We start from the raw sequence: 18,417 nt of genomic DNA on the forward strand, positions 1-18,417 counted from the left end.
TATCATAAATTTACACTCACCCAATTAGTAATTTACATTTTTTAACTTTGCACTTAATTCAATAATATTAATATTAGGTAAATTTACCATGTTAAACCACCAAAAAGTGGGGGATAATTTTGGAAAAAATTATGCAACATTTTCATAAATAATTGTTGAAATTTCCAACATTATAAATTTACACTTACCCAATTAGTAATTTACGTAACTCACATTTGCATTTAATTCAATAATATAAATATTAGGTATATAAACCATATTAAAGCACCAGAAAGTGGAGTATAGTTTAGTTAAAAATTTTGCATCATTTTCCTAAAGAATTGTTATATTATCCAACATAAAAAATTACACTTAACCAAATACGTAACTTGCATATTTCTTTTGCACTTAATTCAATAATATAAATACTTGGTAAATAAACCACGTAAAAGTACCAGAGAGTATGGGGTAAAATTTTTGCATCATTTTCCTAAAAAATTGTTGAATTTTGCAACATTATAACTTGCAGTTAATTAAATGGTATAAATATTAGGTATATAAACCATGTTAAAGCAACAGATAGTGGGGTATAATTTAGTTAAAAAATTTGCATCATTTTCATAAAAAATTGTTGAATTTAACATAAAAAAGTTACACTTAACCAAATAAGTAAATTACATATTTCAAATTTGCACTTAGTTAAATAATACAAATATTAGGTAAATAAACCATGTTAAAGCACCAAAAAGTGGGGGATAATTTTGTTAAAAATTATGCAACATCTTCATTAAAAAATTTTGAATTTTCCAACATTATAAATTTACACTTACCGAATTAGTAATTTACATATTTCAACTGTGGACTTAATTTACTAATATAAATATAAGTTATATAATTCATGTTAAAGAACAAAAAGTGGGGTCAATTTTGTAAAAATTTTTGAAACATTTTCCCCAAAATTTCTTGATTTTTCTAACATTATAAATTTACACTTGCCCAATTAGTAATTTACATAACTCACATTTGTACTTAGTTGAATAGTATAAATACTAAGTATATAAACCAATAAACCATGTGAAAGAACCAAATAAGCTTCTAGTTTCTTTTCAAATTTTGAGATTAATATTTTACATATTCCTTAGTCGGTTAGTCCCCATAAAAAACTATAGGTTATATGTTGCTCAATTAAGGATCAAAATAATTGTTTATGTGGGCTTCATGTATGAACTTTTATTTTCGTAAAGTTCCCTTATACAAATTTCGACAATATTAAGTCGAAGGGGCATATCTCTAATATTTGCCAGAAGTAGCATTCGTTGGCGCGCGTAAGTCATAAGAAGGATTTACATTAAAGATGGCTGGAGCAAGTTTAAACCTTAAAATATGTTAAAAATCTACCATCCGGGTATCAGTTTTGATATCCGGATATCGATGAATGATATCCGGCATCCGATATCCGTTGCGTTCCTATATCTATGGTATCCGTCACCGGTACCCGTCTACCCTTTAGAGATGGATATCAACCAATATCCGATATCTGGCACTGTCCCAATTTGCTTCCCGATATCAGATATCGGTTGTCTGATGTCGGATATTGGGCGGAAATCAGTTGGGCGAACCCTAGTAAGATTATTCAGAAGCCATCTCACCTAGGGAAGGACACGGTCCGGTCTCGGTCCGGTTCTACCGAAAACCTAAACCTAGACCTGAAGTTTGGTCCGGTCTCGGTCTCGGTCTGATCCAGTTTTCGGTCGGTCATGTTGACTAGTCAACGTTAAGTTGACTTGGTCTTCTCATTGCATCTAATGTCACCTCTAGTGCTGAAGCAGTGTTGAATGAGAATGAGAATGATAGCGAGAGAGTGATACTGAGAGAGAGCAAAGGTAGAGAGAATACCATAGGGAGAGAGTGAGAGAGTGAGAGGGCGAGACTGAGAGCGAGAGTGCGAGAGGGAGAGAGGGAGAGAGTGAGAGATGGACAGAGGAGGATCTAGAGGGGGAGAACCAGAGAGGGAAGTGAGGGGGAAGAAGGAGAGGGAGCAGGCAAGAGGGAGGGAGTTCAATAGAGAGAGATTGCGAGAGGGAGAGAGTGTGTGTGAGAGAATGAGAGAGGGAGAGAGGGAGAGCAAAAGAGAGGACTATAGGGAGAGAGGCGGAGAGTGAGAGCAGGAGATAGGGTGACAGAGAGCGGGAGAGAGAACAAGAGGGCTTGAGAGAGAGAGGGAGAGAGGAGGAGAGGGAGAGAGGGAGAGAGGGGGAGAGGGAGAGAGGAGGAGAGGGAGAGCGGGAGAGGGGGTGAGAGAGAGAGGGAGCCAGGAGGAGAGGAAGAACGGGTGAGAGAGTGAGAGAGAGAGGGAGACAGGAGGAGAGGGAGAGCGGGTGAAGAGTGAGAGAGAGAGGAGACAGGAGGAGAGGGAGAGCGGGTGAGAGAGTGAGAGAGAGGAGAGGGAGAGAGGGTGAGAGAGAGAGGGAGAGAACGAGATAGAGAGAGGAGGAGAGGGAGAGGGTGAGAGAGAGGGGGAGAGAACGAGATAGAGAGAGGAGGAGAGGGAGATCGGGAGAGAAGGTGAGAAAGAAGGGAGAGAACGAGATAGAGAGAGGGAAAAAGGGAAAGAAAATGAGCGGGAGAGAGTGAGAACGGGAGCAGTGGAAAGAGGGAACGAGGAATGGAGAGGGAGCGAATGAGAGAGAGATAGAGTAAGACCGGAACAGGGGAGAGAGAGAGAGAGAAGAGAAGAGAAGAGAGGAGAGGAGGGAGAGCGGGAGAAAGAGAGGGAGAGAACGCGATAAGGAGCCGGATACACGGAAAGAAAACGAGAGGGGGAGAGTGAGAACGGGAAAGACGGCGAAAGAAAGGGAGGAGAGCGAACGAGAGGGAGCGTGAGACCGGAACAGAGGGAGAGAAAGAGAGGGAGAGAGAGCGCACGGGAGAGTGAGAGAGAACGAACAGGAGAGTGAGAGAGGACGAGCAGGAGAGAGGGAGAGACAACGAGAGAAGGAGAGAGAGAGAGAGAGAGAACGCGCAGGCAAGAGGGAAAGAGGACAACGGACACAGAGAGATAACGAGCAGGCGCGAGGGAGAGAGAACGGGAGAAAGAAAGGAGGGAGAGAGGGGGAGAGGGAGCAGGTGAGAGAGAGAGTAACGGTCTTCGGTCCGGTTCGATGTGCGAACCGGACCCGGACCGCAAGGTTCGGTCAGCCCTAAAAAGGCTGACCGCCGGTTTGGTTCGGTCCGGTCTGACCGAACTTCGGTCAGACCGTGTCCTTCCCTAATCTCACCTTCCATGGGGACCCCCATGATTGTGAAAAAATGAACCAAAAATATATAAAATCACTTTGAAAAGACCCACCTGAGGAGATAACGATGTAAACTAAAACCCACTCTTCCCAGTACAAAATCCAGCAGCCAAAAACGTGCATAAAAGCAATGCACAACCGCCAGAACAATAATTCACGGAGACTGTAACCACTCCAAGAGAAAAAAAAAAAAAAGAAGAAAAACCTCAAAGTTTAACTCTGGCAGGGGAGTTCAAGGACTCTAACCAAGCCTTGGCAGCAACCCGGGTAGTCAGAAACCATCCCACCTTATCAGGGGCCTCATGGAAGGGCGCACTCAGCTTCCTGAGCTCAGAATCAAACGCTGAAGCCAACCCTTTATCAGAATACCGATGCTTCCCATGCCCAGTGTTAATCCCCAGCAAGGGAGGCAGCTCCTCCCCATCCTCCATCGCCTTCCACAGATCACTCATCCACACCCGCAGAGCAGTCATGGCAGCTCCCAGAGACAGACTCCTCACATTGAGCGACCACTGCGTGGCAGACTTAGCCTGAAGCCCAGTATAAATCCCCAGCCTCAACGCCACATCCAAGAGCAAGCACGCCCTCTCCACTCTCCCACCCTTCAAGCAAAGATCAATCAGGCAATTGCAGTAAGCCTTGTTCACCTCCCTCCCCACGCTCAAGAACAGCTCCTCCGCTTGAGCCTTCAAAGCCTCCTCACCGGCCTTCTTATCCATCAACTTCTCCACAAATCCCCCGAGAGAAGTACTGGCCCTGGCAACAAAGGCCTGAACTTTGGCTCTCTCCTCCTCCGGCGCCTCCGCAAGAACATTCAGCAGACAACCGCAGAATCTCTCATCCGGGGTGATACCCATTTGCAGCATCCTCTCGAAAGTCGCCCCCACGGAGTCTATCTTCTTGGCCTTGCCGTAGCACTGAACGAGAGAGGTGAGAACGAAGATGTTGGGCTCGAACCCAGAAGAGATCATCTCCTCGAACAAGGCCTCCGCCTCTGCAACTCCTCCGCTGCAAGAGTAGATGGTGATCATGGAGGAGAAAGTCCAGCTATCGGGGCTCTTCATCTCTTTGAAAATCTCCAGGGCTTCTTCGACGAGCCCCAAATCAGCGCACATAGCGAGGAGGGTATTGCAGAGAACGACGGTCATCTCGAGGTTCTTGTCCTTCATCTCGCGGTAGACTTTGAGGGCGTCGTCGGGGTAGCGGGCGCGGGCGTAGGCGCGGAGGAGAGCAGCGTGGGTGGCTCTGCTGGGGGAAAGACCGCTGCTTTCCATCTCTCTGAAGATGGTCTTGACCTGCCATGGCCGGGAAGCTCTGCCCATGGCGTCGAGCAGGGTGTTGAAGGTGATGAGATTGGGCTTAACCCCGAGGGCCTTCATCTCTTCGTAGACGTTGAGCGCGCCATCGAAGTTGTTCGTGGAGCTGTAGACTTTGATGACTGTGGAGAAGGTGACGGGGTCGAGGCGGCGCTTCTCCTCTCTGGCGCGGTCGTAGAGCTTCATCGCCATGGCGACCTCGCCCGAGCGGCCGTAAGCGTCGATCATGGCGGAGTAGGTGACGTCGTCGGGGGCGCAGTCGAACTCCGGCATTCGCTCGAACCAGAAGACCGCCTTCTCGGGGAGATTGCAGAGCCGCGCGCAGCTGATCGCGGTGGAGAAGGTGACGTTGTCGGGCGCCACGCCGCAGTCCAGCATCTCCCCGAGAAGAGTCTCCGCGGCGGGCCAGTTCTTCGCCTTCCTGGTCACCTTCAGCGCGACATTGAAGAGGACGACGTCCTTGCGAGCTTTGATTCTCCGCCGGAGCCAGCGCAGGGCGAGGACGGCGGTCTCCGGATTGGTCATGTGGTTGAGAAGGATCACCGCGTCCTGCTCGGAGGGCTTGACCATGGCGGAATCTAGGGTTTCCTCGACCTCGGATTGGAGGGGATGGGAGGAATCTAGGGTTTCCGCGAGCTGGGAGAGGCGGGCGAATCGCGATTCCGAGGATTGGCTGCGGAGGCGGGAGGCTCGGGGGTTGTTCGGGTTGATCCAGACCGAGGTTTTCCCCTTGGGGGTGGGTTCCTGGATTGAGATGCTGGCATGGCGGGGGAACAAGTCTTCGCCGCGGTTCTTCCACGCGAATGAGGAGACGCCGTTCACGAAGACGGAGGAGAAAGCTTGGCGCCTGCGTTCATGGCTAAATCCCGCGGAAGAAGACGACGACGACGAAGAAGAAGAAGGAGCCGCTGCCGCTGCCGCCATAGCTTCTTCCTCGGAGCAGCTCCAGCGAAGAAGAAGAAGAAGAAGAAGAAGAAGAAGGAGAACCTTATCTAGGAGGGGTGAAATGGGCTTAATGGGCCGGGTAGGCCCATTAAGGAGGATAAGGCCCATCGGGGGGACAGCCACCCGTTGCTAATCTCCGTTATCCGCTGCGGAGGGGAGGGGTAGAAGAAGAGGAGAGTTGCTCTTCGGCGAGCTGTTTGAGAGAAAGTTTTGGGGGATGACGATGACGATGACGATGGCCTTGCCGGCGGTGACGGTCTCTGGCGCCGCCGTCGCCGGCGGCGGTCGCCGTGGCGCCGCCGCGTGGCCGGCGGCGAGGAAGGCGGTTCGGATCTGCGCGCAGTTGGGCGGCGGCGGCGGCGGGGACGACGCGAAGAAGGCGTCGAAGAAGAAGTTCATCACCCGCGAGCAGGAGCCCGAACAGTGAGTCGCCTCCCCCGTCGTCCTTCGTAGTGGTTATAATTTCTATGATGATGATCATCGTTCAGCATTCGTCATTCTTCATCATTATTGTTCATCATCATAATTGTTGTTACTTTGATCGTCATCCTTCATCATTCGTCGTTCATCCTTTATCCTTTATCATCATAATTATTATTTTGATCTTCATCCTTCATCCTTTATCATCATTATTGTTGTTTCTTGGATCGTCATTCTTCATCCTTTATAATCATAATTATTGTTACTATGATTATCATCATTCATCCTTTATCATTTATCATCATAATTATTGTTATTTTGATCTTCATCTTTCATCCTTTATCATCATAATTGTTGTTACTTTAATCGTCATCCTTCATCATTCATTCTTTATCCTTATCATTATAATTATTGTCAATATGATCATCATCATTCATCCTTTATAATCATAATTATTGTTACTATGATCATCATCCTTCATCCTTTATAATCACAATAATTGTTACTATGATTATCATCCTTCATCATTCATCATTCATCCTTAATCATCATAATTATTATCATTATAATCATCATCATTCATCCTTCATCATCATAATTGTTGTTACTATGATCATCGTCCTTCATCATTCATCCCTCATCCTTCACCCTTCATTCTTTATCATCATAATTATTAGCATTATGATCATCATCATTCATCCTTCATCATCATAATTGTTGTTACTATGATCATCATCCTTTATCCTTTATCATCATAATTGTTGTTACATCATCCTTCATCCTTCACCATCATAATTATTGTTACTATGATCATCATCCTTCATCCTTCATCCTTTATCATCATAATGTTACTATGATCATCATCCTTCATCCTTTATCATCATAATTGTTGTTACTATGATCATCATCCTTCATCCTTCACCATCATAATTATTGTTACTATGATCATCATCCTTCATCCTTCATCATCATAATTATTGTTACTATGATCATCATCCTTCATCCTGCATCATCATAATTATTGTTTCTATGATCATCATCCTTCATGATTCATCATTCATCCCTCATCCTTCATCCTTCATCCTTCATCCTTTATCATCATAACTATTGTCACTATGATCATCTTCATTCATCCTTTATAATCATAATTATTGTTACTATGATCATCATCATTCATCCTACATCCTTTATCATCATAATTATTGTTACTATGATCATCATCATTCATCCTACATCCTTTATCATCATAATTATTGTTACTATGATCATCATCATTCATCCTACATCCTTTATCATCATAATTGTTGTTACTATGATCATCATCATTCATCCTACATCCTTTATCATCATAATTATTGTTACTATGATCATCATCGTTCATCCTCAATCATCCTTAATCATCATAATTATTGTTACTATGACCATCTTCATTCATCCTCAGTCATCCTTCATCATCGTTATTTATTACTATGAACATCATCATGATCATTCGTCATTTGTCATCATTATTACTGTTATTATGATCTTCATCCTTCATCATCATAATTGTTGTTATGGGCATCATCATCGTCATTCATCAATCATCATCAGAATTATTGTTATGGTCATGATCATTCATCAACCATCATCATCATAATTATTAACAGGGACATGATCATATCATTACTATTATGGTCATCATCATCATCATTCATCTTTCTCAAAAAAAAATCATCATCATTCATCAATCATGATAATTATTATCATGATTATTTTTATTATCAGTGTCATTGTAATTCGCCTGCATTCATCTTCTATATTCGTCTTCATTATTATGATAACTAAAGTCATCATTATTATCATGGTCATCATCATAATCATTCATCTATCATCAGAATTACTGTCATGTTCCTCCTAATCATTGATCATCACTTTTATTTTATTCATCATCACTATTATTGTGATCATTGTCATCATTATTCTCCTGAATCATTATGATGATGACGATGATCATGAACACCTGTGTTCATCATCTTCATTTTTATCACAAAGAAAATCATCATTATTATTGTGTTCTTCATCATCATCATCATCATTATTACGATGCGCAGGTACTGGCAGACGGCTGGGGAGAGGGAAGGGGAGAATCCAATGAAGACGCCGCTGCCATACATCATCATATTCGGGATGTCGACGCCGTTCATCATCCTCGCCGTGGCATTCGCCAACGGCTGGATTAAGGTGCCCATCCGATAAGAGACTAAATCCAATGGCAAGCATTGAGACACGTGGCAAAGTTGCGAGAATGGATGCATATTGTAAAGAGCCATAATCCGATGAGTTGATACAACATATCATACAACACCATGTTTTTTGTATGAAAGGGGAGTTTGTTTAGTGAGGGTTAACCCAGCCACGGGGGGCAGCCTTCGGCATGGCGGTGCCGCCTTTGGGCACGGCGGCGCCGCCACTCTTGCGGTCGGCTTCCTTGGACTTATTCCTGGGAGTGAAACTGTTACTGCGGAAATCCTGTTGCTTCCCGTCAAACGGCCGCGCTCCGTGCGGCCCCAAGTAAATCTTCTCCTCTTTTATGGGCTGTCATCAGAACCAGATTACATGAGATTGATAGATTTGGAGTAGTTAAATCGATAGGTGGATAGACAGATGGAATAATGGTAGAATGATGAACTGATAGGTAGTTTCATAGATAGTTAGATTTATATATATAGAGAGAGTGGGCATGCACTAACACAAACAATTACTCTAGGGAAGAGATTGATATAAGATTGAATATTGGAAAGATCATAGATGCTGAATAGATGAATAGAGGTAAATTTATTTATATATATATTGGAAAATTGGTAGATGAATAGATTAATAGATCAATAGCTAGATTGAAGGATTCATAGATGGGTAGATGTATGGAAAGAGAGGCAGAGGGGGCCTTGCAAGAACCAATACAGAAACATTGGGTATTACAGAGTAAATACATAGATAAATAGAGAAATTTAAATAAATATATTCATAGATGAATGGATAGATTGAGGAATTAATCGAGAGAGAGAGAGAGAACCAAAGATACAGAACAGATTAGCAGATACATAGAGAGGTAAATGAATATATAGATAAAAACTTCACGGTAAGTTTGATAAACTTTTAGATTAGTGTTTCGATACCAGTATCGGATTACGGTATCGGGACGGATGCTGTACTTGATACCAAAAATCAAATTTTTGGTATCCATTTTTTCCCGATATCCAAATATCGGATAACGATATCAGATATCGGTTGCTACAGCGCCGATATCTGATATCAATATCTGTCTCAATGTCATCATCCGCGTCTGTCTCACGAGGAGGATGACGATATCGGATGTCGGTGTTGGATATCGGATTCCGATATCCAACTTAGAAGGGTTGTATAAAAATATAATTTAATCATTGTTAAGCAGCAGTTAGACGAATCATCATGCCGAAGAGGGTAGTTGGGAGCTTTTTATTTATTAAGTGGCACATTTAATGTATAGAGCTCAAACTTTTTTTTTCTCCCAGATGGGATAACAGCAGGATTCTGAGTTTAACATGAAACTACGAATCCTTTATGGAAGAAAATAGAAATTTCGGGCTCTATTTATTGGACGAGTTATTAACATCTTAAATATATTACATATTTAACCGGCTTAAAATATACTGAATTTTTATTAATATGTTATTATATAGTTTAATAAATATTATACCTTGTTTAATATATACAGCGCACGATTTCTACCTTCTTCCATATGGGATAACAGGATTTGAAGTTTAATGTAAACTCTGAATCCTGTTATCCCATATGGAAGAAAGTAGAAATCATGCGCTGTATATATTAAACAAGGTTGAAAATGTATCAAAAGTATATGGCGTTGGATGTACATAAATCATGAAGCAGGGTCAGGAACAACGAATCTCTTTATGATAAACAGATCCATTTTGCAAGTTCGTTATTACGGGTAGTTACTACAAAGGATCGGACTTATGACGTATACAGGACTTGAATTTTCGATGTAGATGCTACATAGTTGGTTCTCATCCTTCAGAGACTACGAGTATTATTTTTTCTGTCGATAAAGATATCGATATCCGGATACTGGTTTTCGATATCCGGATATCAAAATCCGATATCCGGATCGTCCTTACCCCTCCGATATCCGTCTTCGATATCCGTCTACACCTAAAGGACTGATATCGTCTGATATCCGATATCCAACATCAGACACCGTCCCAGCTTTTTACGGATATCAGATGTTGGTTGTCCAATACTGGATATCGGTTGGACAAGCACTATTTTAGATAGACAGATGTATAAAGGGTGAGCGCGGGAGATATATATATGAAGAGAGAGAGAGAGAGAGGGAGGAGAGAGAGAGAAACTGCTTCAGCCTTAGAAACATCATAGATATAGAAAATATACCTTGTGTGCAGGATTTGGGTTCACTACTCCTGAAGCATTGTTACTCTCGGGTTTGTAATCTTCGATGGATAAACTTGGGATCACGAATCCATCGGTATCTGAAGAATGGCAAGAAAATTAATGGTTCGCCAGGTTAACTTTAAGTCACTAAGAACAGGGAAAAACCAAACCACAGGCGAGAATGGCAGAATGGAGTGTTAGTTCAACAGGCCCATTGGGCCCATAAGCAACCACTAATGTGACTGTTGAACTCCCACGGTCATGAGATGACCGTTGGACTCCAACGGTCATTTTCCTTTGTTTAAGAGGCTATAAAAGCCAATATAACTTACTTTGTAAGAATGAAAAAAATAATTGTCTATCTTGGTCCACGATCATTCTTTCTCTAACCTCCTCCCACTCTTCCGAGCTTTCATGGTATCAGAGCAGATCCTAGACATCGTTGTTTCGAAGGATTAAAGGGCCGCGAAAAATCACTCGGAAGCTCTCCAGCGGAAATCGTCCTTCCGCGGAAATTTCTCCGACGTTTTTCCTACGGAAATCGATTCTCTGGCGGGAACTGCTCTTCGGCGGAAATCACTTTGACTCCGGTCAGTATTTAAAGATTGCCCAATCATTTCTTTTGGCTTCAACGGAAATCATTCCGATTCCGGCCGTGGAACTGTCTTCGGTGGCTTTCTGCGATCTCGATCGCAAGTATTGAAGAAACGCGTGATCGCGAGTTCTGCGATTTCGCGAATTCCTCTTCTCGACGGAAGTATCTTATTGGCGGGCTGTATCCATTCGGCGACCATTCCTTTCTTCAAGAAGAGATTCAACAGAAACTGTTGTTTCAGCTAAGTGCCATATTCATTCGGCGGGTTTTTCTTTTCTGCGGGCCGTATCCATTCGGCGCATGTGTTTTCTTCTAGCAGTAATCATCAACTGCTCTAGCCGGTAATTCTCTCTTCGTCCAGCTTCGTTCACCAGTTGTTAATGACTCTAAGGGAGGTAAATCCCGATCCAAGATGTTGGAAAGGGAATTAGAAACCTCAATATCTACTACCAAAGAGGCGGATACTACAATCCAGAACAGGGTGATATTACCCGATCTGGACATGAAATATAATGGGATTCATGGGCAAAAATGGGTTACTCTTGCTCAAAGGTCCCTCAAAGCTGCATATTTGGGCAAACATCTAACAGAGGATGCCCCTTCAGAAGATGATCGAAAACTATATATTTGGGAGTCGGAAGAGGCATTTATTGTAAACTGGATGATACGAAATATGGAAGAAGAACAAAGAGACGACTACCTTCTTATAGACTGTGTTCGGGATCTGTGGGAAGAGATTAATAAATCCTGTGCAGAAACCCACAGCGACTTCCGCGTTTTCGACCTCCGGGAACAAGAAAGGACACTGAAGCAAGGCAGTATGTCCATATCCTCATATTCAGCAAAGCTCAAGGCTATCTGGAGGGAACTAGATCTCCTCTGGCCCACTGGAGATAAGAATTTACCATCCTATCTTCGAGAAGTTAAGTTCAGAACACTCACCTTTCTGATGGGTTTAAATTCAGAATATGAAAATTTACGGAGTCAACTGCTACATCGAGAAAGATTTCCAACACTAGCAGAAGCTATCTCCGAACTGCAAGGAGCAGAACGTCGGAGAAAATTGACACTTAAGGATGAAGAATCCACTACTCCTGCCTCTGTAGCTCACCTAGCTAAAAGGGGCGAGCCTTGGAATAATCCAAGCCCTGCAGCGCCTCCTCCACAGACTTCTAAAGCAACTCCAAAGGAAGGTAATCCACCAGAACCACTCGTTTGTGGCTATTGCAGGAAGGAAGGCCACTTGAAAAAAGACTGCAGGAAATTGGCCTGGAAGGAGGAGCAGATCCGGAAAGGTCTCTGGGTGCCCAGAGACCAGAAAAAGGCCTGCGTTGCAAGTGAAGGGGGAGATCCCTCAACCAAGAAGAGCAATGATGGGGGCGAAATTCAAAAGCTCATTCAATCTGAGATGAATAAAATACTGCAAAAGATGAGCTCCACATCATTTGCCAGATCAGGTGAGCACTTTGCCTTCACTACCAATAATATTAGCACTATAGCATCGTCTTGGATTTTGGATTCAGGAGCGACAGATCACATGTCACCCCAAAGATCCCTCTTTAAATCATATGACTTAGTTTCCAGTGATCATAAGGTTTTCACTGCTAATGGTGGGATTTTAAAAGTTGAAGGACCATTTTTATCAAAGGAGTACTACTAAAGGATGTTTTACACGTACCGGAATTAAAAGCAAATTTACTTTCCCTAACACAGTTAGTTGTTGATACTGGATGGAGATTTACCCTCGACTCCGATTCCTGTTTTTTGTGCATAAAGGACACCGGGAAGAAGATTTCGTCTGTTAGACGGGAAGGGGGACTTCTTCTACTAGACGGCCTGGAGGAGGATGATAGCCAAAAGGTGGTCTACAACACCCAGAGTGAAGAACGGGTCATCCTCCTCCATCGGAGACTAGGACATCCTTCATTTCCTCTTTTGAAACATGTATACCCCAATCTGTTTAAGGGGATCATTATTGACAATCTGATTTGTGAGTCTTGCCAATTTGCTAAACACAAAAGATCCAGTTTTCCTGCCTCAAATCATCGATCTTCCACTGCATTTGATTGTGCTCATAGTGATGTATGGGGGCCTTGTTCCACCACTGGGCTCTTCCAGCACAGGTGGTTTATTCTGTTTGTGGATGATTTCACTAGATATACATGGGTATATCTACTGAAATTCAAATCTGAGGTTTCATCAATCATTACCCTCTTTTACGAAATGATTAATACTCAGTTTGGCAAAAAGGTCAGAATGCTGAGGACCAATAATGCTAAAGAATACTTTTCCGGAGAAGTAAAAACGTATCTAGAAGATAAGGGAATTGTGCATCAGTCCTCGTGTGTGAACACCTGTTAGTTTGGGAGAAATAGAGAGATGTTGAGGAGAGGAGAAGCTCCAGCCAAGGGCGGCGCCTGAGACAAAGTCTTGTAGACAAAAAGAACAAAAAACAAAGAAGTGTTCTCTTGACGGCTAGGGCTTGGGGCCTTTTAAGAGGCCCCATTACAAGGTCCCACGTGTGAGTCACTTAAAGGCTCACACGTGGGATTTTACTTAAGTGAAATTCGAATAAAAAAGAAGAACTCCCACGTGGGCCACTTATAGAACGTGGCCCACTCACAATGGAGAAAGAAATAAAGTGAAAGAAGAGAAAGAGAGAGAGAGAGAGAGAAAGAGAGAGAGAGAGAGAGAGCCTCGGTTCAACAACACCCCTCAGCAGAATGGTCTCGCTGAGAGGAAAATTGGCCATATCATGTCTGCGACCAGAGCCCTTCTATTTCAAGGAAACTGTCCCAAACAATATTGGAGTGAAGCAGTCGCCACGGCCACACATCTTATAAATCGCATTGCATCTAGAACCTTGAACTTTTCTGCCCCGATTGATCTTATGTCTTCTGAATTTCCTCATTTATGTCTAAGGACTAATCTGCCAACCAAGATATTTGGTTGTATTGTATATGTACATGCTCACCATGCAGGAAAGTTGGATCCCAGGGCTCTAAAGTGTTTATTCCTGGGTTCTTCGTCTACTCAAAAGGGATACTGATGTTATCATCCCAGCTCAAAGCGACTCTACATTACAACAGACGCTTCCTTTGATGAGGCAAGGATGTTTTATGATTCCGAGAGCAGGGTGGATGGAAATCTTGACTCCGTGGTTCAGGAGCTTGGCGACAATGGGAGTCAAGAAATCCCTGTACCATCCAACATGGGTCAACAGCATACTGCAGATCAGTTTTTCAGCCCTATTCAGGAGGAGGAACAGCCAGATGTCTCAGAGAGTATTCTAAGAAATGACAAAACAGTTTATGAAGATATTCCCAGCAACAATGGCTGGTCTATTGCCGTTAGCAAGGGTGTTCGGGCATGCACACAGACAAAGCGGTATCCAGTTGGCAACTATGTTTCATATACTCAGATTTCTCCTGAGTATAATAGAATAATTCAAGCACTAATGACCGTGTCGGTTCCAAAATCAGTCAAAGAAGCCATGTCTTCCACCGAATGGAAGAAGGTTATGGATGAGGAAATGGAAGCACTTGAGAGAAATGGTACATGGGAAATGGGACCCCTCCCAGCTGGAACAAAGCTGGTCGGTAGCAGATGGGTTTTTACTATTAAATATCATTACAAGATATAAGGCTCGCCTAGTTGCCCGAGGATATACTCAGTCATATGGTATTGATTATAATGAAACTTTTGCCCATGTTGCCAAGTTAAATACAATTCGAGTCTTAATTGCTTTAGCAGCTTTATTTGATTGGAAGTTGTATCAATATGATGTCAAGAATGCTTTCCTACATGGGGAGTTGGAAGAGGTGTATATGTCACCACCTCCTGGGTATTATTTAAGTAAAAATTTGGGCGATGTATGTCACCTCAAGAAGTCCTTATATGGTCTCAAGCAGTCCCCTCGTGCCTGATTTGGAAAATTTTCCAAAACCATGCTTTCTGCCGGATTCTTTCAGAGTGAAGGAGACCATACCTTATTCATCAAGCATAGTTCTCAAGGGAAAGTAGTCATTCTTATTGTATACGTCGACGATATTATAATCATGGGAAATGATGTGGGTGCAATTCAAAGTCTTGAAGCATATCTCACTAGCTCATTTGATATTAAAGCACTCGGCCTCCTTACTTATTTCTTGGGAATCGAGGTGGCATATTCTAAGACTGGGATTATATTGTCACAACCGGGAAACAGGTAAATTGGACTGTCGTCCAGCTGCTACTCATGTCGACATCAACGTCAAGCTGAAAGCTGAACAGCATGACAAAGATGCCCCGGTGAACAAGACGTCTTTTAAGAGACTTATTGGAAGATTGTTATATCTCAACCATACTCGTCCGGATATCGCATTTTCTGTTAACTCACTGAGTCAGTTTATGAGTGACCCCCGGGAGTCACATCAAGGAGCAGCAGATCGAATTCTTGCTTATCTTAAAGGCTCGATTGGGCAAGGCCTATTATTTCGGCAGGGAGGAGAACCTAGTGTAGTTCTCTACACCGATTCTGATTATGCTGGCTCGTTTGAGGACAGTCGGTCCACCTCGGGTTATTGCAGCTTTATTGGAGGTAACCTGGTTACCTGGCGCAGTAAGAAACAGAAAGAAGTTTCCCTCTCAAGTGCTGAGGCTGAACTTCGTGCCTTGAAGAAGGGAGTTTGTGAGGGCATGTGGCTCAAAGACATTTTACAAGACTTACATCTATTCCCTGGGACGGGGATACATCTTTATTCCGACAGTAAATCGGCCATTGCCATGGCCAAGAACCCAGTCCAGCATGAACGGACCAAGCATGCCCGAGTAGCACGACACTACATTAAGCAAAGCATCGATGATGGGTTTATTGTTCCCCACTACATCCCCACTCTGGAGCAAGTTGCTGTCATCTTCACCAGGGGCCTCCCTGGCCCGCACTTTCAAGCATTGGTGTCCAAGTTGGGCATGTTCAACATTTATACCCAATTTGAGGGGGGGTGTTAGTTCAACAGGCCCATTGGGCCCATAAGCAACCACTAATGTAACCGTTGGACTCCCACGGTCATGAGATGACCGTTGGACTCCAACGGTCATTTTCCTTTGTTTAAGAGGCTATAAAAGCCAATATAACTTACTTTGTAAGAATGAAAAAAATAATTGTCTATTTTGGTCCACGATCATTCTTTCTCTAACCTCCTTCCACTCTTCCGAGCTTTCATGGAGAATTAAAGAAGAAAAAGAATATGGACAGATACTGATGTTCGTACAACGGTTTCATCTGTTTAAGTGGAGCTAAGTCGTAAAAAAACATTGATATCTATGTTCCTCGATAAAAGCAATTGCACGTAGTCAGTAGTTTTCTTTTGTATTGCCCCATGTCTTGAGTGTTTGTCCTGACGTTTATAGTTGATCTGAGTATCCCCATTGGAATTCCAACGAGTCATAGTTTCACTAAACATGCATCTAGGAGATTACCAAGAACTATCAGGACATTGGATCAAATTATGAATATTTCAACACTGAGATATTCACAAACCAATGCTGCGATTCGTCCACAGAATAATTTCTATAAGCTACTTAGCCCCAAAATCGCGTAACTACCCCTGGTTTTATTTCCCCTACCATGGTGTCGTGTCACATTCAATTAGGATTCAGGTTTTACCGCAACACACGCCAGGCTTGCTTAGGCGACACATGCGTCGCATATCTGTTTTCCAGAAGACTTAAAAGGCTACCATTCATTAGATCACCAGCAGTTACATAAGTGATACCTTAAAGAAAACAAACTATTCAATATTCATAGACAACGAAGGGGAAAATGATTAGGTAGAAAGCAAGTGAAATACAATGAGATGTTTAAAAAAATTACAGAGAACAGAACAGCGCACGACAACTGGTCTGAATCGCAGAGTAAAACAGTTGACAGACGGGCTTATTTTGAGATCAGTTGAACCGAGTTATTTGATCTCATCAGCCAAGATGGCCACAGATCAAAACTTGGATCAGCTGAGTTAATATATTGAGTTTTCCTGCTAGATCTGATAAGCCCATTTAGCCAGCTGATTTTTTTTCCCATCGAGCCATTTAGCTCATTAAAATAAAGATGCAGTAAGGTTCTGAGATCAACCCAGTCAGTGGACTTAAGACTGAGTCGAGTGAAGGACCAGCTGAGGAACTTCAATCAAAATCGGATTGAATTTTGGTCAAATTGATCAATCGATCGGACTCGACCTTCTGAATAGATCAGATCACAAAACGTAGATCGGAAGCTCATGGGTTTGATTGTTCACTCTTCTGCTCCAATATTAAACACGATATGTATGTTTTGGACGACCTTTTCTTCTCTATCCCCTTCCCTGAGACGCTTGGGAAAATAACTTTCCACAGCGGAGACATAAGAATCTGATTTTTCTTCACTATTCTCAACCTCGCGCTTAATCATTTTCTATCTCATTACGGAAAATGTGACATGATTTGGCAAATCACGGAGAAGTGTATGATCCATTGTAGATTCTCCGCTCCCGGGCGTCGCAGAGCATCAATTGTAGCCTAAATGAAGACTCGCCACTTATAAATCAACCGAATCCGGTGGGATTAAGCGCGACTAATGACTCAATGGAGGATTTCTGAAAGAAAACGCAAACCAGAAAAGAGAAATTTAACTGAACTTCTACGAATATTGCCAGATGAGTTTCAGCCAAAAAAAAAAAAAAACCCGACGAAACACGAAGTATTACTTCATAATATGCATTACCATACACGATGATGAATCACAACCTCGGAGTATAGCAAAGCAGTAAGCGTAACGTTCACATACCCCACGCGTCCTCCTCTTCAACTGGGGCCGTGGTATGGTTCAGGGTAGGTTCCATGGGACACAGAAGAACATGGGTTTCAATTTCCTCAGGGCAGAATAGCCCAAGATGCCCCCTTTTTCCCTACTGTGCGAAGAGATTAATTCGTTGAATCTGCCGAACGATGAAACAACAAATACGAAATGGATTACGCGAAAAATACCAGATGAACGACGAAGACACTGACGAGCGGGGGTCTTGGGACGAGCAACAGGGCACACGGCGAGAGAGAAGAAGAGAGAGAAATAGAGAGGGGATGGGGAGTAAATAAGAGGATCAGACCCTGTCCATAAGCGGAGATTTTCTTTATTTAGTACTATAAAGTTTAGGAAAACATGTGCAAGACATAAATAATTTTATATTATGACCTTTGTTTGCTTGCGGGTGATATTCCTAGACATCATTTTTGTCATGACATGTCATCATTGACATATTTATTCATGACATGACAACAGGGTGACCAGATGACCTAGACATTATTTTTTTCTATAGAAAATTATCACACCAATATTACGGGTCCTTGATGTCTGGAAAGAAAACATTGGACCCAATTCCTCATGTTTTCCAATCTTCTTAACCTTATCAATTCCATATTTTTT

The 18,417-nt window shown here is 42.8% G+C and overlaps 3 protein-coding genes across 3 annotated transcripts; 1 reads left to right on the forward strand and 2 right to left on the reverse strand.

Moving 5' to 3' along the window:
• Nucleotides 1–3,333: 3,333 nt before the first annotated feature.
• Nucleotides 3,334–5,560, reverse strand: SVR7 (pentatricopeptide (PPR) repeat-containing protein). Its single transcript, XM_078573941.1, has one exon. It carries the CDS (start codon nucleotides 5,513–5,515, stop codon nucleotides 3,482–3,484), a length of 2,034 nt encoding a protein of 677 aa, XP_078430067.1. The 5' UTR covers nucleotides 5,516–5,560; the 3' UTR covers nucleotides 3,334–3,481.
• A 149-nt stretch (nucleotides 5,561–5,709) lies between these two features.
• LOC144702074 (uncharacterized) lies at nucleotides 5,710–8,332 on the forward strand. The gene is made up of 2 exons (XM_078573943.1): nucleotides 5,710–5,959; nucleotides 8,047–8,332. The coding sequence occupies exons 1-2, from the start codon at nucleotides 5,754–5,756 to the stop codon at nucleotides 8,189–8,191; spliced, it is 351 nt and encodes a 116-aa protein (XP_078430069.1). The 5' UTR covers nucleotides 5,710–5,753; the 3' UTR covers nucleotides 8,192–8,332.
• LOC144702073 (uncharacterized) lies at nucleotides 8,233–18,094 on the reverse strand. Its single transcript, XM_078573942.1, has 4 exons — nucleotides 17,982–18,094; nucleotides 17,782–17,902; nucleotides 10,385–10,482; nucleotides 8,233–8,530 (listed from the first exon to the last, which is right to left on the reverse strand). Exons 2-4 carry the CDS (start codon nucleotides 17,834–17,836, stop codon nucleotides 8,330–8,332), a joined length of 354 nt encoding a protein of 117 aa, XP_078430068.1. The 5' UTR covers nucleotides 17,837–17,902; nucleotides 17,982–18,094; the 3' UTR covers nucleotides 8,233–8,329.
• Between the last annotated feature and the right edge of the window lie 323 nt (nucleotides 18,095–18,417).

Source organism: Wolffia australiana, chromosome 4 (genome assembly GCF_029677425.1).
Source record: "Wolffia australiana isolate 7733 chromosome 4, ASM2967742v1".
Lineage (NCBI taxonomy): Eukaryota > Viridiplantae > Streptophyta > Magnoliopsida > Alismatales > Araceae > Wolffia > Wolffia australiana.

Bases quoted from the DNA above. Each gene is read 5' to 3' on its own strand.
- SVR7 (XM_078573941.1), bottom strand. From the start codon at position 5,515: ATGGCGGCAGCGGCAGCGGCTCCTTCTTCTTCTTCGTCGTCGTCGTCT.
- LOC144702074 (XM_078573943.1), top strand. From the start codon at position 5,754: ATGACGATGACGATGACGATGGCCTTGCCGGCGGTGACGGTCTCTGGC. The intron at 5,960-8,046 runs GTGAGTCGCCTC...TACGATGCGCAG, and splicing joins CGCGAGCAGGAGCCCGAACA to GTACTGGCAGACGGCTGGGG.
- LOC144702073 (XM_078573942.1), bottom strand. From the start codon at position 17,836: ATGGAACCTACCCTGAACCATACCACGGCCCCAGTTGAAGAGGAGGAC. The intron at 10,483-17,781 runs GTATGTGAACGT...GCCATTCTTCAG, and splicing joins TGAAGAGGAGGACGCGTGGG to ATACCGATGGATTCGTGATC. The intron at 8,531-10,384 runs GTATATTTTCTA...TTCTGATGACAG, and splicing joins ACCCAAATCCTGCACACAAG to CCCATAAAAGAGGAGAAGAT.